A 26,757-nucleotide genomic window follows, 5' to 3' on the forward strand; every position below is an offset into this window, starting at 1 on the left:
GGATGGCACTAGCAACAGGGAATTACACAGCTTTTAAAGTAGATCTGGTGCTCTCAGCACCCTGAAAAGAAGAAGGAAATTCAAAAGGGGGATAACATCTGTAGTCATAGACGAACTCCTCACCTCCTCCTCCTGCAGAAACATTGGGAAGTACTTCAATGGACCCCTTCCAGAAGGGACACTCCCCATCTGCACCCCTGTGACATTAAGCACCGTGCAACCCACAGCATCTGTGACCTACAGTGACAGATCAGCATCTCACTGGCTCAGACCTTCAACAAATGCAAACTACATTTTGTACCTTATAAGTAATACACCACATCAAATCAAAAGTCATCATATTTGATCTGTGTTCTACATAGGGTGAAAAAGACATCTTGACTCCACAAACAATAAGATCCAGGTCATGCACAGGTTGCTTAGCCTAGTACAGTCCTCTCCAAGTGACACTGAGCATACAGATCAAGGTGGAAGAGGTTTACAGGCATCTACACTGGAGGACCTAAGAATATCACTGGAGATCTTGATCAGTACACATTACAGCATAGACATAAAACAGAGTAAAGAGATGAAGAAGAGAGAATCAACTTCATTAAAACCCTTTCCAGGCATGAAGAAGGTAGTAAGCGGGTGGTCAAAGCCTACAAAGGCAACGCCTAGTTCCCCTCATCCCAGTTGAGACACACTCCTTCTTCCTTCCCTCTGAGCAGAGGCTTGCACCGAACCTCCCCACCACAGTTACTGCCACGGGAAGACCAGCTCACCTGGCCTGTGCAGCACCATGCAAGTCCCATTTCGCTGCCAATTTCACTGCCAACCCACGTCCTCTGGCCAGCTGCCCCATGGCCACCCTTCAGCTCATCCCAAACCTCCTCCAGCCCCGTCCCCTCACAGGCCACTTTCTTCCCTGTTGCCACCCCCGAAAGACACATGCACCTCCATCCACAGGCCCCTGTGCACCTGCCAACTCAAGCCCTCTGCCCTCACTATAGCCATATTTCCCATAATCTCCAGTCAACCACCACCAAACACCTTTCTTCCACGTCCTGCAGCCACCCTGCCATACAAAGCACCTCCAAGAGGCACTGCCACCCATAACTAGATCCCTACACCACCTCTCCATCCCCACAACACACAAGCACCCCCAAACTCAGGTCTCTGCATCTCCCCCAGCTTAAGCCAAGGGGGCTCCCCAAACCTTAGGCGGGCCCCCAAAAGCCTCTTACCCCAACCCCAAAAGCCCCAGGCACCCCATGCACGCTGCCGCCCCTGCCAGCCCAGCCTGACCCCCCACCCCAAAGGCCACCCCCCTCGCCCCGGAGGGCACAGCCCCCCGCGCTCACACCGCCGCCCCCCAGGCCTGCGCGCCCCTCACAGCCGGCCCCCGCCCCAGGGGCACAGCGCCCCAGCACGGCGCGACCCCAGACCCCCCCCCCCCCCAGGCGGCCCCCCCAGGGCAGCCCCTACCTGGGCAGGCTCCACGCTGGCGGGCAGCCCCTCGGGCAGGGCCTGGAACAACAGCAAGGCCATGGCGGCGCGGAGCCTCCTCGCCATCCCCCCCACCCCCCGCTCCCCGCCTCCCCAGCCCGACTGCGGCCCGGGACGGGAGCCGAGGGGCACCCCGCGCCCCGACCCGCCCCAGCCGGTCGCCTATTGGGCGAACGGCGCGCCGCTTGGTTCGTCACTGGCTCAGCGCGCTGTCGCTTAGGGCAGAACCGGGAGGGGCGGGGTCTGCGCGCAGGGAGCTGCCATCTTGAGTGTGGCGCACCGGGGAGGGAGCCTGGCGTGGGGAGAGGACCGCCATATTGTGAGTGGCGGAACTGGCTGGAGAGGGGTGTGGGGGCTTGTCCCTTGGTCCTGCACCCCGGGGAGCAGAACTGGGCACTGCAAAAAGGGGGGTGCACAAGCACCCTCTGGCCTGCTACAGCCTCCCTGACACCCCAATGGCAGCCAGGCACTCATCCCCCATTCACCTGGTCACACCCAGTTGCTGTGATCCCCGCTCGGCCGCATCCCCAATGCACTCACAGAGCCCCAAACCCAAACAGCCCACCTGGACCTGGGACACACCAGGGGGCTTGACACGGAGAGGGTGCTAAAATGGCAGCAGCGGCACGGGGCTGGACTCAAGGTGCCCGGCGGTCAGCCATGTGTTGGTGCCTGCCCCGTCTGGAGACAGGAGCACCATGGAGAAGAGGATCTCCCACCGCGGCCAGGTCCCAGCGTGTCCCCACACAGCAGCCCCTTGCCCAGGCTTGCACCCCGGGGAGAAGTCGGGGCGCTGGCACTTGGGGTTAATTCACATCTCAGAGGACATGGCCCATGTTTCTGGGGCAGTGGCAGAGGCTTTCTACAACACCACTCCCGGCACGCCAGGCAGCCTCCATGCCGGATTGGCATGACGAGGTTTATCAGATGCTCAGATAACACGTTAAGAAAACCCAGAAAAAAATAATTGACTTAGCAGCTTATCTCCTACCCTGGCATTTTTCAGTCAGGGCAGTACTTGGGGCACACCTAACTCTGCTGGATCAGCTCGCCAGACTGCTGCTGGCGTGGGCCGGCGGGTGTTAACCCATTGCACGTGCACCCTGCTCGCTCCTCTCTCTGTAGGCAGCCAGCTCACCAGCCTCCGCTGGCCTTTGGGCAAGGAGCAGTGAGCCGAGCCTGCCTGCTGGGGCTGCTGATACCTCAGAGGAGACCCCCAGCCTCCCATGCCTCCCCAGCCCCTCCCCAGGCTCTGCTGCAGCCCAACGTGACGTCTTTGGTCTGGTTATCATTTGAAGGGAGGTTGTAAACATGCTGGAGCACTGACATTTTGGCCACAGACAGTTATTAAAGGAGCTTTATTCCTGTTCCCAGCTAGCCCTGAAATTAGAGGCACAGCAGGGAGAAGGCGGTGAGTGCACCGGAGCACTGAGCTTGGACAAGCCCAGATCAGGTGTGACTCATCGCTGGAGAGCAATTAACACTTGCAGCTCTTCCCAAACAGGGATGAATCCGGCTCTGACTCCGGGCAATGAGGTTTCTTTCCTGTTGCAGCAATGGGAAATGGAGGCAGGGCTGGCTGGAGCCACCCTTGGCAGCATGGGGACCTACTGGCTGCAGCCTGGCTGCGACCCCTCTGCTCCCCAGCAAGACCAAGGCAGGCTGGGGAGTTACTGTGGTTTTGGGGAGTGCAGGCAGGCATGGCTGCAGCAACCATCTCCTGACACCAGAGCGATGTGAGCTGTTGAGATGACTTGAATCCTCTGGGGGAGATTCCAGCTATAACCTAGAAACCTAAAAACCCCGCTGAGCTAAACTGTCAGCTGGCATAAATCCATGTCAATCTGAAGAGGGAATCCACTGCTACAAGGTTGGGGGAGAGATCTGGCTTGAGGATGGAGCCGGCCAACTTGCCCATCCTCCAAGCCTGGAGCAACCCTCTCCCTCTGGCCAAGAGCAACAAGCTGCACCACATCCTGCTCCTCGGGGCAGGAGGAGAGCTGGCACAAGACAGCAATAGCTCTTCAGAGGGTCCCCCTGCTCCATCACCCCTCCGGTATTGCTGGAGACAGGAAAAAAGGAGTGACAAAACCACTGAAGCTTTCCCACCATGGTCCCAACCTCGGCTTCGGGTGGATGCTGCCCTGGCATCGCTGGCCACAGACCCCCTGCCCTGCCGGGACCCCCACGCACTGCAAACGCAGGAAGGGTCAACAGCAAGAGCGTGGCTGCAACGTATAGGGGAAGAGCAGTTTTAGGGTGCTGTGGCACATCATGTTATGAGTATTGCCATGCTCCCGAGCCTGTCAGAGGCACCTTGGACCCAAATACAGCCCAGGCTGCTACAGGTACCTTTCTGAAAGTGCTCAAAGCAGTTTTGGGTGTAGGGCAAGAGCAGCTTGAGTTAAGGAGCTTAAGAAAAGCAGAGCAGAGATGTCTCCTTGTGGCTTCTTCCCACTCCCAACAGGAGTGACATCTGTTTCATTTCATGTGCTTATCTATTCTATTAATTGCACATTAACAAGAGATCTAGTAATGCCCAGGGAACAGATACACAAGTTTGAACACGTTTTTCCACTTTCTGCTGACCTATTAATTATTTCAGAGCTCTTGTGCAGCTTTCTAGCTGTACTACATGCAGTTGGAGACGTTATCCTCTGCCTGTTGCAGCTTGGGCAGACGCAAACCTTCTGTGGATACAGGTTGGCTCTTCAAGAAGTACGTTTTGGGTTTGGCTGCTCTCTCTGTAGCAGCAGAGGGGTTAATGCCAGAAAGCCCTTTTTTAGCTGCAGACCCTGCATCTCCACTCGGACATGGTATGTGGCTGATGCAGGGATGCAGCTGCCCTCGAGGATCTGACACGTACCCTGGCTGGAGGGACAAGGGTGGACCATCCACTGGGCCACAGGGCTCTCTGAGCAGGCACATGATATGGATGGTTAGAAACACCCTTGTCCCATTGAGGGATGTTCACCGTCAAGCAGAGCCTGGATGCAGCTGGTTGTGAGCAGGGACTTTAGCCCAGTCTTGGGCTAAGTACTGGGGCTCTTTCCTTCTCTGAAAATAGGCTGCAGCAAACTCAAGCTGCTCTTTTTGGGAGTGGGAGAGGCCCCGTGGCAGGCCCAGGTTAGCATTGTGCAAACCTGTCAGGCCAAGACAAACACACCCACGGGTGTAGGAAGGGTCACCCAGCATCATCGCCCCAGTCTCCCCAATGGGATGAGAGTCACCATGAGCTCTGTCACCTCCTTTTGTCACTTGCCTCAGGACCGTTTGCAGACCCAAGAGTCTCTCGGGGAAGGCTGTATGGGATGCCCAAAGGTTTCAGGGCTCATGCCAGCCCTTGCAGCTCTTCCTCCTTCTCCTGGCCCCTGTGCTGTGCCTGGTCAGACACAGAGCCTGCACCTTTCCCTTTCAAGGCAGGCATGAGACACACATACCAGCCCTGCCCAGGGAAGCAGACACCCAGAGACCAGCCAAAAGCAGAACCCGCAGCTGTTTTTTAAAAATCACCACATTTTATTTTTCAACCCTCCTCTCTGTCATTTGCAGTGTTGCTGTTCAGAGCCTGAGTTAACGCCCTGATGGGTTTGTGACTCCTGTGTCTCCTTCCCCCTGTCCAAGGGGGCCCAGAGTTGACTGTCCCCCAAGGCTGCAGGTCCTTGGTGCTACCATGGGGACAGTGAGATGCAGGACAAGGGTGACGGCTAGCTCTTGTGCTCAGAGGAATGGGTAGATTGCAAAAATTAGAGCTTAAAAACAATTAGCTATTTCTCTCCTGGATTGTGGCAATCGCAAAGTGAATAAAACCTGAACCTGAGAGCAAAGAAGGCATGGTCCAAGCATTGGTCCCTGGACTTTGGGGTGCTCCCTGTGCAGAGGGGACAGGTCCCTTCCCGCCTGCCAAGGCGTGATCCAGCTCTTGGTAAGAGGCCACTGTGGTGGTTTAAGGCAGCAATGTGATTTGGTTCCTGGTATGATGGCAGGGCGCCTACTTTCAGAGGTAGGACTGTGCTCTGAGCCCCAAGGGAGAGAGCCTGATGCCTCGTGGGGCCGAGCCCAGTGTCCGCGAGAGGCTCAGACAGGCTGGGCAGATCCTCCTGCGCAGGGCAGGAGGAAGGCACGGGAAGCGCAGCCATCGCCCAGGGCAAGAGGGATGTGGGGAGGCAGGGACATGGCCAACAGCGGATGGGGGGAGGCTCAGGAAAAGCCGAAGTGCTGCAAGCTGGGCACGCAGAGCCAGATCCTGCCTCTCCGGGGGAAGGAGGCAGCAGAGACGGTGCTGGGCTGGGGCGCAGATCCGGCTGGACCGTACCTCTGAGCCCTGCTCAGGGGACGCGGGGTTGGTAGTGGCAGGGGGCCGGAGGGGTGCGATGGATCCCGAGGTAGTCTCCGTTCACAGTCCCTTGTTAAAATAGACGTATGGCACTTTGTCCCCATGCTTGGCCACGATGCTGTCACGCAGCTCCGGCTCGAGGTCAGCCAGCGCAAGGGAGCTGTGGGGAGAGGGGATAGACACTGAGACCCACGATCCTCCTCCCTGACCACCGGTAAGGCCACCCTCCCTCCCCATTGCCATTCGAGGTCCCCTGCAGTCCCTGGGACCTTGCAGGCTCACGTCAAGACCCACCACCCATCCCTGGCATCCACCACTCCCAGTGCTGGGGGACAGAGAGCTGCCCACGGGGCTGGGGGTCCCATTGCTCCCAGCACAGAGCAGGGGAGGCACACGCTCTCCTGCTGCCCGGGGCACCAGCGTGCACAGGCAGGCGCTGCCTCGGGTTGAAGGGTGGGTGCCCATCATGCTTCTCCTGGGATGGGCAGAGAAGATCTAGAGGAGGAGGAAGGCTCCCAAGGTCCCGCACAGGAGGGGGAAATAGCAGGACAGGTACCATCTCTGTGGGAATAGGGCGCAGGCTGCTGGCACCATGAACAGGAGGCTGCGGGACAGAGAAGAGCCGAGTGTTAGTGTTGTGGATTGCAGCCCATTTGCCCCCCACCCGCAGGGATCTCAGCCCAAGAGGTGCCGCTCACGCCCCACAACTCCCAATAACTGGGGAAAGCCTAGGCTGAAAGGCAAACAGCTTTGCAATCCCCTGCTGGGAAAGAGGTCTTTTTTTTCTGGGCTGATTTCAAGCACCCCTCAGAGCCACGCTCTGGACACCCACGGGCTTTCGAACAGCGAGATACTTACAAGCCCCCACACAGCAGCACCTGCAGAGGCCCGTGGAGAACCCGGATCCGCTGCAAGGGAAGAGCCAGGAGTGAGTCCCCAGCCTCACCACAAGCCCCGCTCACAGGGTGGGGAGACTTCTCTCCTCAACAGGGCTGAAAGCCCAACACCTCCGGGGTGCCACTGACCCCATCACCCTCCTGCAGCCTCTCCATATCACCCGAGAGACCTTTGGTGTTACCAGTAACTCAAATAGGGGGCAAAGCAAGCCGGGCTCTGCAACCCCCCCATTTCATCCCCAGCATCTTGGCGGCTGGGGAGCAGGGCTGGGGCACCACCGGACCCACTAGAAAACTGTGGCAGGAGAAACATGGGCTCACCTGCATGAATGGGAATTTCTCCAGCCGCTCCATGATGATGGGCAAAATAACTAGGTGCAGAAAGAAGAGGTCAGAGCCCCCCCACAAGCCAGCCCACAGGGCTGCCCCAGCAGGCCTCCCTCCTGGAGGCCATGGCAGCAGCTGGTTGTGCTGGGGGCTGCTGAGCGTTTGCTCATGGCAGGGATCTGGCACGGGCCCCCCATCCATCCATCGTTCGGGCAGCATGCTCTGTACTCCTCGTGCTCCCGTCCCTCCTGCTGGGCTTGTGGCACGGCAAGGGTCTCATGAGGGCAAGGGGACGTGGGGCTGTGGGGTGAGAGTCAGGGCCAGAGAGTGCGAGAGGTGTTGCTGTGGGGCCTGACCACCCTGGGAGCACCCCACATCCCCCACGGGCTGTGGATCGGGATGGGGAGGGCTGGGAGCTCGGGGGGCTCTGATGGGAATGGCAGGATGGGAGGACCAGCTCCATCAGTGAGATGAGACCAAACGCCACCTGAGATGCAAGGCCACCCTCCCTCTTCTTCCCGGGGGGAAACTGAGGCAGGGGAGGGTGAGATGGCAGGTTCTGGGGGAGCCCCTGGTCTGGCCCCCCACCCTCCCACCCCACACTCACTCATGCCCGGTGCCGCCATGGTGATCCTGGAGACCACAACCTGCGCGATGCCCTTCGCCGCCGCCCTCTGCAAGCAAGAGCAGTGGGTGAGCCCCCACCGCACCGTGCCCCGACCCGGACACCCATCCCGTGACTCACCCTGGAGCAGCCGAGCTCGTTGTTGTCCCCGTCTGTCACTGTCACCCCATTGATGATCTCCCTGGAGGGGACAGGCAGCAGTGAGTGGTGGCTGGGATGGCCGGGGAGTCATGAGGAGGACACAGCAATGGGGTGAGGTGGTGCCAAGGGGTCCCCCAATGCTGTGCTGGCACAGCAGCCCCGGCAGCCCCCAGCCCTGGCCCCAGGGCACAAAGCTCCACCGCCCCGGGGTGCCGCGGTCCCCAGCCCAGCCGATGCTGCCATCTTCAGGGCATGGCTGCGAACAGGGTCCGGCCGTCTGGGGGACAGACACCCGCCTGGGACCTGCAGCCAAGCCAGGGGACAGTCCCTGGCACAGCACCCCACCTCCCCATGCCATGACCTGCGGGGGACCCCAAGCAGCAGACACAGGTCTCCACGTGGGCCCCATCTAGGGGGTCCCAGCACCAGGACATCGAGGACTGGGGCTCTCCCATGACCACAGGCAGAAGACCTTTGGGTCTGCAGGATCTTCCAGCCCAGACCCCAGAACAGCTATCCTCAGCCCAAAATCCCCCTCCTGCTCCGGGCAGAGGCTGAGCCACCCACCCAGCACCCTCCATCAGAGACCTGGCACGGCAAATGCGCAGATCCCACATCACCTCCCTCCCGTCCTCCCACCCACTGCAGCCCCTGGGATGGGAAACCACGGCAGGGCGACCAGGCTCCCCTGGGTGCCACCGGCTCGCCTTCGGAGGGAGCCGGGTCCCTCAAGCGCCCCGGCCGTGCATGGCACTTACTGTTGCCGCATCATGGGGATATTGACACAGTTGGCAGCAGCCACGGCCGCAAAGGGGACCCAGCGGGCCAGCAAGGGGGGGGCTCGCTGCGGGAGACAGGCTGGTGTCAGTGCGGGAGGGCAGGATGCGGCCAGCTGCCCCACCCGGCCCCGGCCCGGCGTACCTTGGTGTAGAGGTTGAGTCCCACTGCGGTGGCCAGGGCTGTACCAGTGGCCGTGACGTAAGCCACCCCGATTTGCCTGCATAGTGATTTGCAAAGAAGGGAGAGCAAAGAAACACCAACTCATCGATCCTGGTCCTTCGGTGCCCAAGACAGGGCATGGGGGTCTTTACGGAGCATCGGGGGGGGTCCCGACACAGACGGTCCCCGTCCCACGCAGGGGCACACTCACCTCAGTGAGATGGGGGAGGCGGCATTTCGGTTGGTGTAGTTAACAATGGCATTGAAGGACTGGTTCACCCACTGCCAGAAAACCACAGCGGGCACCGTCCTGCGGAGAGAAGGGACCAGAAGAGCGCCCAAGGGCTGTCAGGGACACCTGGCCTGTACCTGTGGCCAGGCTTGGCGGTGGGACAGTCAAGATGCCCTCAATACCCTTGTCCTGGTGTCTCCCAAGGGAAACTGAGGCACTGTGGCAAAGCTGCAAGCCAGCGACAGAGCTGGGAAATGGCCCCACGAGTCCTGGCTGTCACGGGGCTTTGGGGAGCACAGGAGGGGGCCCAGCCCTGTGGGGTGCTTGGCCAGGGTTGGGAGACCCAGCTCTCAGCAGGGCGGCAGCCATCCTGCTGGGCTGAGATAAGCCTGTCAATGGGAGCAGCACGGAGGGGGCACATGGGGACAGAGGCAGCTCTGAGGGTGACCAGCATGCCTGGGCTCCTACCGGTGTCTCAGGGACACTGAGGTGGGGCAGGAGGGGACACGGGGAGATGTGGGTCTGAGCAAGCTTTGGGATGCAGGACAGTGGAGATGGGCTGGGAAGAGCGTGACCCATCAGCACTAGGAGATCCCTCACCCAGGCTGGACCTCGCCAGCAACTGGAAAACCAGTCCAGCAAACAGGGATGTGATGGCACGGGGATCCACTGGGAAAGGCAGTGTCCGTCCCACACGTCCTCTGTGCCAGGGACAGGATTGCTCACCCCCCCCCAGCAGCCATTTCAGAAGGGAAGTGTAGGGAGCTACCAGCATGGGCTGGGGATGCTGGAGCAGCCTGGCCTGGGGGCACGTTTAACCCTCAGTTTTGGGGGCCGTTATGGTCCATGGAGCAAGAGCAGCGGCCATGCAGGACTTGGCTGCATTAATCATTACAGGGGCTCCAGGAAGAGGTGAGCTGAGCTGAGCTCGGGGCGAAATGAGACCGTCCCCAGCCATGCCTGGGGCCGGGAGTATCCATGATGTTTCCACCACAGGCTGGGCACAGAGGACAGGGTATGGGGACACCAGGCTTGGCCGTGGGACAGAGGCAGGCGCAGCAGCCATGGGCATGCCTCGGGCAGCAGCCAGCCCGGGAGGAGGCAGACCGGCTGTGCCCTGGCCGTCGAGGATCCCTTGAGGGGCTGGGGGCTGCGAGGGCTGCGTCCCCAGCCCAGCGTCCCCAGGGGCTCACCGGTAGAACTGGAGCATGCAGCCGGTGAGGGCCATGCCCCCCGGCACCTGGAAGGACATCCTCCCAATGAGGTTCATCTTCTCGCCGCTGTCCGGGTGGAAGGCCGAGTCATACAGCTTCTTGGCGTAGAGCAGCTGCTCCTGGCTGCTTCCCGGCGGCACCAGCCCAGCCCTGCAAGCCCAGAGCCCATCAGGGGGTGCCCCGCAGCCCCGCCGGCACCTGGCACCACCGGGGCGCAGAGCCCCGGGCGCCAAACATGAAAGGCAGAGGAAACACCTCCCGCGAGGGAAACTTGTTCCAGCTTGAGGCTCCCGGGAGAAGCCTGGGAAACTCCCCCAAAACCACCTCCGACAGATGTTACGTCCCAGCGCGCCCACTGGGGAACGACTGCCTCCATCCCCCCCGGCCCCACAGGGTGGTCGGGTACGGCCGTGGGTATGGGGATGGCGCCCACCCCGGCTGCATCCCAGCCCCTCACCTGCAGCCTTCCACCAGGGCCTTGGCCCGGTCCAGCTCCTCCTCTGGCACCAGCACCGTCCGCGGGTCGGTGATGTTGAGGAAATGCTTCAGGCGCCCCAGGAAGGTGCTCTGGTCCCAGCGCGGGGCGTCAATGTTGAAGCCAAGGGGGACGGTGGCCATTTCAGTGCGGGTCTGGGCAGGGGGAGAAGGTGGCTCGGGAGGATCCTGCCTCACTTGCCCGTCGAGTGCAGGCCTGCCACGGCCACAGGAGCGGTTAACTGGGTGAGAGCCGTGGCAGGTTTATATTTAACGGCAAAGTTGGACTTTCAGCAGCCCTGAGCCCCAGAGCCTCCTGCACCCCTGCTGCCAGCCAAACGCTGCAGCAAGGCCGCTCCTTCACATGCCACCGTGCCTGCATGGGGTCCCCCTACTTGCACTGTCCCCCCCCAGCACGTGGCACCCTCTCCTTGGGGTGGGCCCGTGCTTCACAGCACTGTGCGGCCCAGCTCGCCCCCTCCACAGGGCTGCACGGGGGCGAGTGCTCCCCGCTGGGGCATTACGCTGCACCCCCCACTTGTATGCACACGGCATGGCACTGCATCCCCGGCACTGTGCTGTATGTCCCCCAATGGCACTGCATGCCCCCATGGCAGTACACTGCACCCTCCCAGGCCTGCGCTGCATGCCCCCCAGAACATTGCCTGCACCCACTGCGGCACTGCACCCTCCTGTGACTGCACTGCACAGCCCCACTGATAACCGCATCCCTTGTGGCACAACACTGCACTATCCCACGGCACTGCACCGCACTACACTGCACCCTCCCATGGCACTGGCGCTGCACTGCAACGCATGTCCCCCGTAACACCGACAACACGCCTCTGCAACACTGTTATGCTCTCCCCCATACCACTACACTGCATCCTCTGTGGCACCGCACTGCACATCCCCCATAGCACTACATGGCCCTGCACCCCTGCAGCACTGCACTCCCCATAGCAGTGCACTGCATGCTCCCCACAGCACTGCACTGCATGCTCCCCATGTAGCACTGCACTGCATGCTCCCCATAGCACTGCACTGCACACTCCCCACGGCCCTGCACTGCACACTCCCCACATAGCACTGCACTGCACACTCCTCACATGGCACTGCACTGCACACTCCTCACATGGCACTGCACTGCACGGTCCCCATATAGCACTGCACTGCACGCTCCCCACATGGCACTGCACTGCACGCTCCCCATATAGCACTGCACTGCACGCTCCCCACATAGCACTGCACTGCACGCTCCCCACGGCCCTGCACTGCACGGTCCCCACATAGCACTGCACTGCACACTCCTCACATGGCACTGCACTGCACGGTCCCCATATAGCACCGCACTGCACGCTCCTCACATGGCACTGCACTGCACGCGCCCCTCGGCACCGCCCTGCCCTGCCCTGCCCTGCACACTGCCCGTAGCGCTGCACACCGCCCTCACCGCACTACAACGCCCGACCCGCCCCCCGGCACGGCACGGCACGGCACTGCACTGCACTGCACGGCACTGCACTGCACGGCACTGCACGGCACGGCACGGCACGGCACTGCACGGCACGGCACGGCACACCCCCGCCCCGCCCCGCGCGCCGTGGCGCGGCCCCACGTGGCCCTACCTGGAGTCCCCAGTCCCCTCGCGCGCCGTCTCCCGCCCACGTGGCCCCCACCTGCCCTCGGGCTCTGACGCGTGGCCGCCCTCAGCCAATCACAGAAGCCCGAGCGGCCGCGCCCATCTCCCCCCCCCCACCCCGGCAGGGTGGCGCCTTGTGCGCGTGCGCTGATTGAGGGGCGGGGCTAGCCGCTGGCTGTGGCGTCGGGCTCCGCCCCTCCCGCCTGCCGTCGGCACGTTCCGTACGTACGGCGGGAAGCGCTGACGCTGTACGTAGCGGCGGCGTGTGTGTGACGCAGTTGCCCATGGTAACCCCGGAGCCGCGCAGAGGATGGTGAGTGCGGCGGGGGGTGCCGGGCCCGCGGCGGGCGGCGAGGGGAGGGCGGCTGGGACGGGGGGCCCGCCGGGACGGGGGCGGGGCCCGGGGGGTCTGGGCCCGGCGGGCAGCGGAGGGCTGGCGGTGCCCATCTGAGGGATCTGGTAGGCCTGAGGCCGGGGGCGCCCACCACGGGGGAGCGTGGGGTAAGGGGGGCCGGAGACACCCACCCGGGGCTCTGGCGGGCCTCGGACCGCGGGGCCGGCGTGCCCGGCCGGGGTTCACGGCGGGTGCTCTGGCAGGCCTGGGACCACGAGGGCTGGCGACGCCCACCCGGGGGGTCTGGTAGGCCTGGGATCACTGGGACCGTGGGTGCCCACCCGGGGGGAGCGTGGCGGCCTGGGGCACCGGGGATCTGGTAGGGCAGGGGCATCCAGTCAGGCGTGGGGGCCTGGGTCTATGCGGGTTGGGGCACACAGGCAAAGGGATGCCGCTAGGGCTGCGGACAGTGTAAACTTGGGGTCTCCAGCCACGGGAGACCCTGGCTGAGGCTGGGGTTCCTCGGGAGCTGGAGGCTATGGGGGACCTGGGGAAGGGGGTTGAGTCGCATCCTGGCAGGGGCTGGGAAGCTTGAGGGTGCTATGGGGGGCCTTTGTTGGGATGGGATCAGCCTGCCTGGAGTTGATTCAGTCAAGGTGTGGCAGGCATGATGGAGGGTTGTGTGCTTGGGAGGGCTGGGGAGCAGGATGGCAGTGGCTCACTTGGCCTGAGGAGGAGGGAAGGAGCAATGGAGGAGCCTGGTGAGGATGGAGGACAGTGTTCAGGGATTGTCTGTGGAGAACCTGGGAGCGTCTGTGATGGTGAAGGGACACTGGACAATCCAGCCAAGGTGGGAGGGAGCCACCTTGGGGCTTGGATCCTGGCTACAGGAGTTGAGGGAGCTATAAGAGAGCTTGCTGAGGTGGAAGGGCCAGTTGTTGATAAACAGCCTTAGAAGGGGAGTTCAGTCGTGGCAGAGAAAGTCTGGATGAAGGGGTTGCGTGTTCAGGGATGGACAGGACTGAGGCACAGTGCTCAGGCTGAAAGAAACCTGCCAGCTGGGTGGGATGAACAGTCTGGTGAGTCACTGGGAAAACCCAGTCAACGCTGGCTGGCTCGGATAGTTTGCTGGGATGTTGCGTGTTCTGGGGGTTTCTGCCAGGGGCTGGGGAGATGAGGGACAGTCTGGGCTGAAAAGAAGAGATAAGAATACACTGTGGGAAGGGCCGGAAGTGGAGTTTTGATGCTGATGAGAGAAAGAGAGGTCCCAGGGAGGAAAGAAGTGTTCAAGGGAAGAAATGAATTGTTTGAGAGGGAGCAATGTGGACTGAAGGGAGGAATTAGGGTCCTGGGTGTAGCGAAGGATCTGGTTAGGGTGGAGGGCAATGCTGGGAGATGGGCGGGGTGGTGAGGGTGTAGTGCAGTCTGAATTGAGCTTGGCGTAAGGTTGGATGATGAACTGGGGTGTTGGAAACCGCTTGGGTTTAGATGCCGGAGTAGCTGGGGTGGGACAAGTGGGCTGCTGGCAGAGTCCAGCAAGGACTGGAAGGAAGGGTTGGGGCTGCCGGGTGAGGGGTGGTAAGAGAGATCTGCGGTAGGTGTGGGAGCTGCTACTGAGGATGCAGTGTGTGCAGAGAGCACAGGCAGAAGGAAATAGCAATGGGAAGGAGCTTTCCCAAGGGCAAAGCTGTGTTTTGTCCAGGAGCCCTCTGGACGCAAGATGGATTCATGCAAGTGGACAGCACAAGAGGAGGCGTAAGCAAGAGCAGCAAAGGCAGCTCCTCATCTTCACTGGGTTAATTCTGGCTGCATCCCCACCTGCTGGGCCATGGAGAAAGAGATTGAGATAAGGTCTGTGGGATCTGCTCTATTTTAGATCAGTTGATGATGGAGCATGTCACACCAGACACCGAAGCCATCACAGGATGGACATCTGCTGTAAAGATGAGGGCAGCTGCCTCCAGCAGTGCAGTACTTTGTGGGACACATTTGGCCTGCAGCTGCTGCTAGCCAAATCTGCTCTTCTGCCTTGTGATGTCCAGATAAGCTGGTGTAGTCTGGGATCTGGCTGCCGTTACCCGAGCGCTTTGTGTGTGGAGAGGGTGGACTGGGTGTTTTCCAATGTTCATGTTATTTGATACAACATTTTACTGCCTCTTTGTCTATTTTCCATTTCTGGGAGTTGTTTTGTGATGCAGCCTCTCAGGCAGGGTGGGTGGCGCTTCAGGGTGCCTGGTGGACTGGCTGGGCTGGGTAGAGGACTGCAGAGCTCTGTACTGTCTCTCTGGATTCTCAACTTTCACTAAAACAGAATAATCCTTAGTGGTAGAAACTCTCTGAAACACCAGCAAATATATTCAAAGCAGCTACAGCAGCCTCGGGGTGTGGGTCAGCAGTCAGAAATGATCCAGACAGCTTGATTTAACAATTTACTGCTTGTCATCTGAGCCGTGGTAGCTGCCTGTGAGCATGTTTCTGGCATGTCATGATTGCATTGGGAAGTGCTTAAACCCCCTTCAATGACTGCTTGCTCCAACTCCAGTGATAAGAGGGTTAATGCTGAGGTTTAAATTATTTCAGTGTTCATCCAAGTGAGTAAGTACAGAGGGGAAGTGTCTCCTTCTGCAGAGCATACCAGCATTTCTCACAGCTGTGGGGCAGGGGTGGTGGAAGGTCATAGGTGGAGCACGGAGGGAAAGATGAGCCATAAAGCTGTATAACATGAGGGATGTGTAGCGCTGAAGTCTTTGGCGCCGTTAAGCAGCATCTGTGGTGGGCGTACAGCAAGGGCAAAGCGAGGCTGCTACATGAAAGGATACGCAGCTTTCCAAAGTTTAGGAAATGCTGTGTGAAGCAGAGCTTGTGGCTTCCTCGTCACTGCAATAACAATCTTTACCAAGTGTGATGGTATGTTATTGATAGATGGTGGGGCCAGAGGATGGCCGATGTTTTTCTAAAACTGTTGATTGAAGATGGCATCATTGTGTCAAAACCAGGGTTGTCAAAGTGTGGCCCCATTTTACAGTTAAGGAAACTGAGTCACCGAGTGTCTAGCTGACACTAGGCAGATCTGGTGGAGAGGATGAGATACCAGCATAGCTAAATGCGTAGTCAGGCATCTTTCTCCTGGTCTTGAGCTCATGTTTCTAGCAAAAGCAGCATCTATCTGTTGCCTGCTGTAGGTGTACCTAGTACCCAGAACTTATTTCTTTTATCCCTTGTTGCTTGGCAGTAAGGCTCTATGTAAAATGACCCCATTAAAAAAAAAATGCTTTCGAGAGCTTTAATAGTGCCTCGTTGCTTTAGTTTCCCAGTACAGTTCCATGCCATGTTTTTGGTTTATATTACTGATTGCTGAGATGTTGATATGAGAAACTACCTGCAGGTAGGACAGTATACCAGCAACTGGCCAAGACTTTCAAGTTCTGAAACCAGACAAAGACCGCTGACATTGTCCGGTGCTGGGCATCACCTCTTCTCTGCGCAGGGCATAACACTTCCTTCAAACTTGCTAAATCCAGAGGAGTTTGATTTTAATTACGAAAGGAGGATTCATGCTGGTATTGGTTAATATACCAAACCAGAAAGTACTGTGTGACCTCTTTGACAGAAAACTGTTAGCAGGTTTGAGCTGGAAAAACTCTGTAGGTGACTCGACTCCATTAAATTTTGGATTTCAATGCAGGAAAGAAAGTCTGCATTGAATGACACCATATGGTGGAGACATGCAGCAAGCAAATGATTTTTTGGGAGTTTTGCCAGAGTAAGAAGTATTGAATAAACTGTGCTCAATAGATTAATTTACTTTGGTTGTATTTTGAAAAAGACTGGGTGATTTTATGACCATTAGTGACACTTGCAGTTCTGCAGCGGAAGATAAAGGTAATCAAACGTCATTCTTCAGGGCACCAGCTAATCAGTGCAGTTGTCAGGAAGGACTCCCCTCCTCCAGCTCTGTGTGTGCAGGGTTGCACCCTGGACAGCAAATGTAGCCTCAAATATCCACTGCTGAAGGCAGGATATTTGGCTCAGCTAAGCCTCTCGTCCTCCCCCATGTCAGCTTCTCCTGCGTGACTTTCTGAAACCATCATGTGCACCCTCTATCTTTAACTTACTCTTTAAAAACAGTGAACTGCTACCATATTGCTTAATTAAAAGTAAATTGTGGGCCAGAGCTGCGCTAGGTGCTGTGCAGGCAGAACACGGAGATGTTCCCCATGCCGTGGAAATATGGTCTGTCTGAGGTGAGAGAACCCGAGCGATACGAGTGAGGAGAGCCCAAGGCAGGTTTGAACTTGGCATGTTGGACGCCTGAACCTCATCAAGGATTGTAGGTGTGGCAGAGAAGGAATTAGGAGAATCACAGGATGGTTTTATGGATATTTGTGAAGTTTCTCCCACGGTTGTAGGAAAGGCATAACGGTTTGAGAATAGAGCTCGGCGGTGCTGGGGCTGGCATTACAAGCCGCGGGGAGACAGGAGCCGTCACCTCCATGGCAAATGTGGTTGGCTGGGAAGGGCCTTGAGGGTGAAGACAAGCGACTTGTAGTTGCAGCAGCGGAGAAGAGGGCATCTGTGCAGGGGTGTAGAGATGGGGGAGATGTGGTCGCAGCAGCAGGCTGAGGTGCTGAGCTTTGTGGCTGGATTGCATCTCGGTGAATTGATTTGATTCTAGCTAAATATCCACATCTAGTAGATATGCAATTGCTGGTGACTGAGGGTGGTTTTATTTTAAATTCATTATCTGAGCTTTGTGGCTAATAAAGTTAAACAGAATACATTTACTTCTCTTTCCTAATAGGAATCAACTATGTTCTGCAGCAGCTTGTGGGCCATGCTTTACCCATGCCCTGTGTATCCAGCCCTCAGTACAAGGGGAAATTGTTCTTTCCATTATGGCTTTATATTGCCAATCTGATACAATATTTAAACAGATTATCTCAATGCTCTGTTTGTCCCAAACCAATTTTTGCTTTGGCCTATAAAGTGAATCTTCCTTTCAGTGGCTTCTGTGGTACAGGATGTAGTTACATGCATCAACTAGTTCAAAAGACCCATATACAGCATGGATTTAAAGCTGAATAAACCCACAAAACCCTTAGCTAGGACTATAAATGTCACTGTATTTTTATATATGTCTGGTTTTTTTATTTTTAAGAGAATAGGATTACTGCATGCAGCTATAACTGAAAGTCCTTTGATAATTCAGTGGGTATTTTAAACCTAGCAATGATATACTTCCATAAAACCACACATCCCTGTTTTCTGAAGGATGCTAATAAGATGGTTAGCTTTGCTTTCATGCTCGATGTGTTTATGAGTGCTCTTGCCCATTTAGTTGCATCTCTGAATTTAATGCCCCACTCTGATTTCATAGTAATTGTCAGGAGTCTTTTTTTCTTTTTGTATGTCCCCACTCACTGTCTGGAAAATGCAGTCTCCTCATTGCTGACCCCATCAGTCTGTCTCCTCATCGTGCTTGTAAAGAAAACCCTCTCCACCAAGGACAAAGATGTTTTTAAACAAGCCAATCTGATAGAAAACAGTTTGCTTAACCCAGAGGTGACCAAGAAGTGGTTGCTGGCTGACTGTGCCCAGCCTTGAGTTGCTGTGTATGGCTGCCCTTCTCCAAAGGCTGCACGCGCTGCCACGCTGTGCTGTTCATTATCTGAACAGCATCTGCAGTTCCCTTCTCTGTTACAGATGCCGCAGTCTGCTTAGTTTTGTGCAAGTGACACCCTGCCCTTATACTCCTGTGAGTCGTCTCTGCAGCTCCTCAGCCAGCTAATGTCTCTGCTGTCCTGCTCGAGACTTGTCCTGCTCCTCACCCTGGATCCCCCAGTGAGCGAGTACCACTGGCCTGGCTGCCACGCAGGCATCCTGGGTATCCTCCCTCCTCACTGCAGGTTAAGGCCCAGCATCGAGGCATTTGTTTGCTGCCCCATTTCAAAGGCCTGTTTCTCTCCTGTTGCTTCTGAGCATCCTCTTTGCACCAAATTTTCCCATTTCATGGCTTTCTACCTGACATCTCCCATCAATAACAAGGGGTTGCTTTCTGACTCTCATCAGCCCAAGTTAGTTTCAGCATTGTGTTGGCGAGCGGAGAAGTGCTTGTCCATCAGTGTGTGTGCGGTAAGGGTTGCTTGTCCCACATAATGGTGGCATGCAGCAGGGAACTCGGCTGAGTTATTTTTTGCAGTCTACTAAGCTGTCAGGAAATGCTTTCTGTCTTCCTAGCCAGTGTGCTCGTAAGACCAATTAAAAAAAAATTAAAAAATGATACAAGCCCATCTGTGCATGGTTTTCCTTAATCTTAAATCTTCACTAACTAGAGGGAGAATGCTGGGTGCAAGTTTTAAATAATATTTACAAAATAGCAACACTTGTAGTAACCAATACTATTATTTGGCTCTTGATTTGTGTATACAGACCATGTAACCTATGCCGGCAGCTACTGAAATGAAGTCCACTTCTCTATGTTGGCTTGCTTGTCTTGCAGCCTTTTAAATCAGCTTACTTTATACCTTAGAGAATACTTTTATTTCTATATATATCCTCTCTTCTATTGGCTACCCCAGATAATCCTGTGATCAGCCATGCAGCAGTGTCACTCGAGTAGAATATGGAACGATGCTGATCGTTTTCTCGTAGGCTGTCATACTAGCCCAGAAATAGCATCCGTCTACAATGGGAGAAGCTCTATTAACATTTACAACTGTTCCTCTTCCTGACCCCTGAGAATTGCTCCGTGGTAGATAAGCAATACTTTGTAATACGTTTCTTTGCACTCAGTATTTTGGAGTTGAATTCTGAAATATAAAGGCTTCTAATCCTGATCTGCTCTGGGATACACTGCTCTGCTCTTAGCAAGTGGTGCTGTGAATAGGATTAGCATTTCAACAGCTTCTTTTTTTAACTGTGAGCAATAAACTAAAATAATAGGGCCTGATTCAGAGCTCTCTGAAGTCGGCAGTAGTACTTTGGCTGATGTGGGTTGGCTTTGGGTCAGGCCCATAAGAATTGGAAATTCAGTGTTTCCCTGGTGAATGTGTGAATTTTAGAGTTCCTGCTCCTGTGGGGTCTGTCCACACTGAGCTGAAATCCATGGATTTACAAGCCAACAAACACAACTGTAAATTTGACTGCAGGTGAAAAGAAAATGTGTGTTGCTAGTCATGCAGTTAAAACTTGTGTTTTTTAATGATGTCAAGGGCACTTAGGTCATGCATGTAAACAAGTAAGCATTAGAGGTATTTCTGTCGCTGTTCCTTTTTAATTCCCTCAGATGTGTGGAAGTACAGACCGTCACCGGGGTAGAATGTGGGCCAGGCACTGCGGCCGGGGAGATGAGCTGTTGGGTTGGGAGGACTTGCAGCGACTGGCTGCACTGAACGCAGCCCTTCAAATTCATTAGCTACTGGCCGGTGGGTGAGAGCCAGCTGTGAGCATCTGGCCCTCAGGGCTCAGCACGTGATGTTACAGGCCTGTACGCTTCAACTAAAAGCAGTTTGGGGATTTACTGTGCCTGCACCGTGCAGGCATGGCACCCTCTACCAAGCAGAGCCTGTTCCTTATTAACAGCTCTTGAGCGGGTCCTGTGTTCCCAGTTTTTTACCAGCCTGTTTATGAAATAGGTGATACCCTGAGCCTGCTTATTGGGCTGCAAGACTGCAGTTTTGCTGTTCCTTGCACGAGCTCTGAATTTCTGAACATCACCTTTCCACAGTGCTTTTTAAAAGCACAGCAACAGTGGCAACCCTGCAACTTTCTACAGATACCCTTCAAACCCAATTTTACTAAGTTCCTTCTCTTCTCCCTGTTTCTTACACATCGTGCATGTATTTTGAGCTGTGTCTGGTAATTAAATGGAGAACCAGTAAATTACCTGCAAATCGAAAATGCTTAGAGGCGTGGATCGAATCTCACGTGCGTTTGAATATCAGTGTGTTTTCATCCTGCATTATTGAAACCTTCGGCATTGCGACCTGTAGTACCGCGTCCTTTGCAAAACGCTCCACGCCTCGGAGCGGTGTGATGAGCAGTTGGAAGCGGGGGTTTCCAAATGGCTGAGGTGGGGCTCTCCAGGAGTCGGCAGAAGGGCACTGCTACAGACAGGGGACACGTTGCAGCGGTGACAGTTGTACCGCGTCCTGCAGCTCTTTATCCTGAGGACAGGTTTCTGATTGCCATGATCTGGAGGGGATCGGGAGCAACCTTCACGGCTCAAATAGTCCTTGGCTCCCAGCAGGAATATTGAGAGGGTGTAGTTCCTCATAGCAACAAAGCACTTCATGACATTTAACTGATTCACCCTTGCAGGTCGACAAGAAGCATTGTCTCCATTTTGCAAATGGGAGAATAAAAACACTTGAGATGGGCCCGGGTTTGTGCTGATATCTGAACTTTGTTCTCAGCTCTGGATCTTAGTGGGCTGAAGAGGAACACCTCACCATTGCCCTTCAGGACATGGGAATTGTCTGGGAGAGAGTCCTGAGGGCTCCAGAAAGGGCTCTAGGTGTATTCCTCTCCTGGATTTGTTCAAGCAAATTAGTTGCAAGAGCATCTGTGTCCCCAGGCTGGGTCTCAGTGTGGTGTGCGCTGCTCGGGCTCCGAGGAGCCATCCCTGCCAAGCAGGGGGGTATGGAGCAGCATGGCAGTGTGTCCAAGGACACTGAGGCAGTCGTGGACTTGCAGCCTGCTCCTGTGCCCTTGGCTGCAACTGCCCCTCTCCTGTGGGGCCGGGCCGGGCAGCGAGAGGCAGGTGGAAGTGGGGTGATTTGCATCTCTTGGTTACGTGCCAGGTTCCAGAATATTTTTCCAGCCATTTTAGAGAAGTGCAGGTCTTTGAGCAGTGGCACTGACAAAAGCTTGGGTGTGCTGCTGTACTGTGCGCGGTTGTAAATGAGCTGACCTGCATATTCTGTTTCCTAATCCTGAGTGATACTGTCAGCTCGGAGAGCTGAGCCTGGCTAATGACTGAAATCCACTGTGCTTTTCTTAGCGAGGAAGTGTGGTGATCTGAGATAGTTGTTAAGTGCTACATCCTGAGAATCAGAACTGCGCGTGCCCCATGGGTCCGGCGTATTTTAGACAGATAAACGGGGTTTGAGATGATCAGGGAGTTACTATGAAAAGAACTGATGTCAGGTACACAGTAACCTGCAGTTAACTAGGAGGGAGATTAAATTAATGGGGTTTTCCTTCTGATGAAGATAATGAAGAGCTCGCAAGGACTTGATTTGCAGCTCCTACACGTGATATCCATAGGCACTGTCTTCCTGGCATAGGGAATGCCAAACAGCTGTGTGACAAGAGCAATGCAGCCAGTGGTGCACCCCACTGAGTGATGTTTGTACTGTCTGAGACCTCGTTGATACTCTCTGAGATGAAGGAAAATTGGGGCGAGGGGGAGGAGTTATAGGGGGCGCAGGAAGGGGTTCAAGGTGTCCTGGGATTCACTGCCATACAGAACCCATTTCAAGGGAGGAGGGCATGGCATGGTGGGGAGAGAGAGTTAGAGGGGGAAATAACAGCTATGATCTCTCTTGCGGATTTAGGGTTTACTGTCAATCCTGCGTAAACTGAAAAGCGCCCCAGACCAGGAGGTGAGAATTCTCCTCTTGGGGCTGGATAATGCAGGCAAGACCACACTCCTGAAACAGCTGGCATCTGAGGACATCAGCCACATCACGCCAACACAGGTGAGGAAGGCCTTTCCCTGCCCAAGGCAGGTCTTGTGGTCCCACCTGCCTTATTATACAAAGCACTAAGGATTCAGCAGAGTATTTCAGTAAAAGGGGGAGCAACTGCAGCATGGTGCACCATTAAGTTTGTGTGTTATCTGCATAAGAGGAGGCTCCCTGAAGGAGCCAGAAAGCATCAGGCCAGACCTGTCAGGTAGTGCAAAAGTGGATGAGTACCATGGAGTTCTGCAGAATGCTTTTGGGTCATGCTAGGGTTGCATGGATGAGACTTTGTTCCTGTTGTCCTTGCCAAACAGGGGACATGTACAGGGGATGCTGCAGCATTGGGCAAGCCCCTGCCTCCTTTCATCTTTCACTCAGGCAGCTCCAAGGGTCTTGCATATTCCAGCACTCCCTCTCTGATGTCTCTAGTCGCCTTTCTTTGAGCCTCAGGCTTGGGGCGAGGGAAGTCTCCCATCAGAAGCACTGCAGCATCGCTCCTGTGTTGACCAGAGGAGGTTGCTAGAGAGCTATGGGAGATGCTTCCCCCCACCCCGTAGTTGCCTCCCAAAGTTCCCAGCTTCGACACCCTGATTCCAAGCCCCAGTCCCCTGGGTGGTGTGGCAGCATGTTGCCAGCCCACACCACATCCTGTTTTTCTACTTGAATGCCCTTTCAATTGGTGCTCTAATTGATGAAATGGACCCTTCAGACGTGCAGCTGTTGCTCTTTTAAGCCCGGCATTAGCTGTGTCGTGTCGAATTGAGCTGAGACCTCTGACTTTGTGTTAGCTGGGACTCTCTACTCAGCTTTCACAAGCTCAGTCCTGCTTCTCATAGCGCCCTTGTTTTCTCCTTATCTGCAGCTCTCCCACCTCTTCCTGCACCCACCCTGCTGAGCCCTCCCAGGGCACTAACTGCATCATATGTCTCCATAGCCATGACAGCATCAACCCTTGACCCAAGAACACTGGCAAACTGATGGGTTGGCAGCTGTGTTCACTTTCACCAGCGCCTCTCCCACAGCCAATCCATCTTTGTGGCTGCCCAGGCCACCTCGCTGCGTGTTGCAGGCATGGGATATATAAGGTGTTAATGTCTGCTTATGTACGTGATCCAGCCATTCAGGTTTATGTTCTATGTGGCTTTGTTTCTGCTCTTTCCAGGGCTTTAACATCAAAAGCGTACAGTCTCAAGGCTTCAAGCTGAATGTATGGGACATAGGTGGACAGAGGAAGATCAGGCCGTACTGGAGGAACTATTTTGAAAACACTGATATCCTTGTGAGTATTGGCTGCAGTTGAATGCTGTGTTCATGCAATGGCTTTCCAAGGTCTCAGCCAGAAATTCAGGAACAAGTAATGTAATGTCCCAGTCCTCAGCAACACCATTGCCATTGTAACAGGAGTTACTCTGAGTGAAATAGCAAGATTGGTTGGGTGCAGTAAGAAAAATACAGTGATGTTTGGAGAAATCATTCAGTTGTATGTTTTTACTTTCACAGGATGGTGCTGGTTATAGCCAGTTCCTTTCCTGTCATCTCAGTCTCCTTCAGATGAAAGAACATGAGTAATGTGTAGTTTATCCATCTATAGCTCCTTTCACTGGAGACTCTGAAGGCCTGTCATGGGCATTAGTGACTTAAGCCTCGTGTGTAGAGGTAGGTCAGTATGGTGCCTTTTTTTTTCTAGTTGGGGAAACTGAGGCACAGCAGAATTAAATGCTATGTCTGGCATCAGATAGGAAAGCTTCTGGCTGAGGGACACAGAGAGACCCCTTGTCTTTTCTTTTGCTCCTTTAATCGTAAGACTGTCCTTTAATGTTTTTGACAACTTAGCTGTAATTACCTTACAATTAGCTACAGATGACTACAATTATATTTACAGTGCAGGACCTTTGTGTTTCCATGCCAGAGCACGTTATCCTGGGACCCTCCAAGTGCTGTCCTGACTAGTTTCAAAGATCACCTCTAACATGCAGCCACGTGTGCCAGGATGAAGGCAGGCTGGGGGCTCCAGGCCTCTCCCCACCCCAAGCAATGTTGCCTGTGGGAACAGAGAAAAGGCTATTCTAAGCAAGGTCTGCAGGGCTCCCCTGGGAAAGCGGGAAGCTTTCTCGGAAAGACGCCCATCCTCTCTCCTATCACACACACATACTCACTAATGTGTCAGGAGCTTCAGTGCGCTTCCATAGAAGGATCAGTGCAAGTAGGAATAGGACTCTCTATTCCAAGGCTCATGTCACGGTCCTGAAGGGCCTGGCTGTGCCTGCAGGTTTAGAAAATATTGTCCAAATGAAGCTGTTATTTAAATGGGACTAATAAACCCTCAGTAATCTCTTTTGCAGATCCCCCTTTTTCAGCCTTAATTTGGAATCTGATGTTTGAGGGCAGCCACCACAGCATAAACCCAGTTGGTTGCTTTTGCAAAAAGTAATGGTGAGATCTTCCTAGGGGAAAGATCTGGGTTTGAGAAACTAGCAGGACACACTTCACGTGCTCCTCTGTGGCCGTCAAGAAGGGGGACATTGCATGTCTGTGAGGTGATTGTGCCCATTGAGTCCAAGCTCTGCAGCTGTGTGTAGTGGGGAGGCAGTAGGTGTGCAGATCAAAGTCAACACTGCAAAGCAGCAGCTAGGGGATCTTTGCCTGCTATGGCAGGTGCTCAAGCTGCAGAGACTGTGCAACCGCAAAACAGTATCTGGAAGACTCTGCTGGCAAAGGCAATGAGCTACACTGGCCTGTGGGCTTCCCCCCTTCCCAGTGTGTGCTACATGGGAGGTGCAGAAATAAAGGTGAATTTAAAGACTGAAGGAGATGAAAGCAGTTGTTTTTCCTGCCCTCCTCCCACCCCAGTTAAAGCAATGTACAGAGAAAACCTTTCTTTTCATACAAGTAAGAAAATGGGTAGATAGAAGCAGAATGAGTTTGGGGGTAGCGGCAGTGTGAATTCAGAGGGAATGGTGCGCACATGGACCTGAGCTCCCCTGCCTGCACTCCGTGCTGACACCCAGTCCCAGACTGGGAACTGTTGGCATGTTAGTGCAGCACTTTGCTATGTCCATACACACAAAAACTGGAATCAAGTATATGCTGATGACTCTCTCTCTTCTGCCAGCCCTCACCCCCATTTTAGCCAGTAATTTTACCCTCTGACTAATCTGGTGCAGGTTGTGCCACTGTAAATTGTAAAACTTACCCCTCATGTTATTTCTTCACCCAGTCCTACCACTTGCAATTTCTGCCCAACCCACTTACTCCAGGTTTTGTTTTGGCCTGTTGCTCAAAGAAGGCACCCAGCTTTACGGGAATTTCTTTCTCAAGCTCCATTTCTCCAAAACAGTGTTCTCGATGGCTGTTCAAACTGGCAAACTGTGCTACCGAGCACCACAGCCAGAAAGAGGCTCTTGTGTGGCCCTGGCCATAGAAGGAGGATGGCGATGAGATATGCTACAGTTCCCAGGACCCCCTGCTTCTGTCTCCTCCTAAACTATATTGCACAAAGCAGAAAGGACCCTCTAAAGGGTATTAAAAAGCAGGAAGTGATTGCAAATTCAAATCCATGCAGGTGCCTTTGAATGAGAGCTTGGTCTTGCATCACACACCTGTGATATTTGGAAGCTTAACCCAGGCAAATAAGGTGTGGATATCTGGCTGATTGCATATTCAGACAGGCACCTGCAGCTATTTGGCACAGTGCTTTCTGGTTTGGAAGTAGGCACTCCGCACATACTTTACCTTCTCTGTGCTGTGCTTTTGTGGCTTTTGCCCCGAGCGCTGTTGTCTCCAATTCTCATCTTGCAAAATAGCTCCCTAGCAAGGAACAGAGTGGTGCAGGAGAAAGCCTGGCTGGTTGGGACTTAGAGATCTTCCTTGCCAGTTGGAGAAGCACCGTAATATGGGAGGGTCCGCCTTTCAGTTGAGAAGTAGCACTTGACTATTGCGGTCACGTGTTGCTAAGCTTCCCCTGAGATGTCCCGAAGGAGGACAGATGACAGTCCAGTTTCATCCCAGAGCACAACTGCCAGCCCTGCAGCTTCTTCCTTTCGTTTGGTCTGTGTTTCCTACCCCAAATGGGATGCACAGGGGTGGGTGGTTGGGAGGGGCAGAGAGGACAGGCGTAGCTGATACAGTATTGGTGCATGTGCTTGGGATCACATTGCGGGGAGAGGCTGTGTGTCACGCCGTGCCCATGGGCCTTTCCCTATCACGTGGCACCAAGTGCGTGCACTGCTGACGCATCCCCATGCAGCTGCGTCCAGCCCTGCGGTGTGTCCCCCAGCCTCTGTCAGTGTGCATCAGCCCGGCCCTGGGAGGACCGCAGACCCCAAGTGATCAGCAGAGAGGTCTGTGAGGTTGCTGGGTTACCTCCTCAGGCCTGGCATACAGATTTTCCTGCTGCATGTTTGGACCCATTTCAAACAACTCT

At 55.2% G+C, this 26,757-nt stretch overlaps 3 protein-coding genes across 5 annotated transcripts in view; 1 reads left to right on the top strand and 2 right to left on the bottom strand.

The window, feature by feature from the left end:
• WBP1L (WW domain binding protein 1 like) overlaps positions 1 to 1,604 on the bottom strand; it is a 60,270-nt gene extending 58,666 nt beyond the window's left edge. The window contains exon 1 of one of the 3 annotated variants that reach the window (XM_075504638.1): positions 1,468 to 1,604. In XM_075504638.1, the coding sequence (XP_075360753.1) occupies positions 1,468 to 1,554 (87 nt within the window). In that variant the 5' untranslated portion in view covers positions 1,555 to 1,604. The remainder of the gene's footprint in view (positions 1 to 1,467) is intronic. The other 2 variants (XM_075504639.1, XM_075504641.1) reach the window with 2 other exon arrangements.
• A 3,392-nt stretch (positions 1,605 to 4,996) lies between these two features.
• Positions 4,997 to 12,343, bottom strand: SFXN2 (sideroflexin 2). The gene is made up of 12 exons (XM_075504643.1): positions 12,301 to 12,343; positions 10,656 to 10,828; positions 10,178 to 10,348; positions 8,964 to 9,062; positions 8,735 to 8,810; positions 8,572 to 8,657; positions 7,793 to 7,853; positions 7,655 to 7,721; positions 7,042 to 7,091; positions 6,683 to 6,732; positions 6,381 to 6,428; positions 4,997 to 5,984 (listed from the first exon to the last, which is right to left on the bottom strand). The coding sequence occupies exons 2-12, from the start codon at positions 10,814 to 10,816 to the stop codon at positions 5,885 to 5,887; spliced, it is 969 nt and encodes a 322-aa protein (XP_075360758.1). The 5' UTR covers positions 10,817 to 10,828; positions 12,301 to 12,343; the 3' UTR covers positions 4,997 to 5,884.
• A 129-nt stretch (positions 12,344 to 12,472) lies between these two features.
• The window catches only part of ARL3 (ARF like GTPase 3), a 29,095-nt gene continuing 14,810 nt past the window's right edge, over positions 12,473 to 26,757 (top strand). The window contains exons 1-3 of the mRNA XM_075504644.1: positions 12,473 to 12,627; positions 22,206 to 22,349; positions 23,497 to 23,613. Of these exons, the coding sequence (XP_075360759.1) occupies positions 12,625 to 12,627; positions 22,206 to 22,349; positions 23,497 to 23,613 (264 nt within the window). The 5' untranslated portion in view covers positions 12,473 to 12,624. The remainder of the gene's footprint in view (positions 12,628 to 22,205; positions 22,350 to 23,496; positions 23,614 to 26,757) is intronic.

Source organism: Mycteria americana, chromosome 6 (assembly GCF_035582795.1).
Source record: "Mycteria americana isolate JAX WOST 10 ecotype Jacksonville Zoo and Gardens chromosome 6, USCA_MyAme_1.0, whole genome shotgun sequence".
NCBI lineage: Eukaryota > Metazoa > Chordata > Aves > Ciconiiformes > Ciconiidae > Mycteria > Mycteria americana.

Coding starts and splice junctions, on each gene's coding strand:
- SFXN2 (XM_075504643.1), bottom strand. CDS start 10,816: ATGGCCACCGTCCCCCTTGGCTTCAACATTGACGCCCCGCGCTGGGAC. Junction 7,722..7,792: donor ACGAGCTCGGCTGCTCCAGG/GTGAGTCACGGG, acceptor TCTTGCTTGCAG/AGGGCGGCGGCGAAGGGCAT. Junction 7,092..7,654: donor CATGGCGGCACCGGGCATGA/GTGAGTGTGGGG, acceptor TTCTGCACCTAG/TTATTTTGCCCATCATCATG.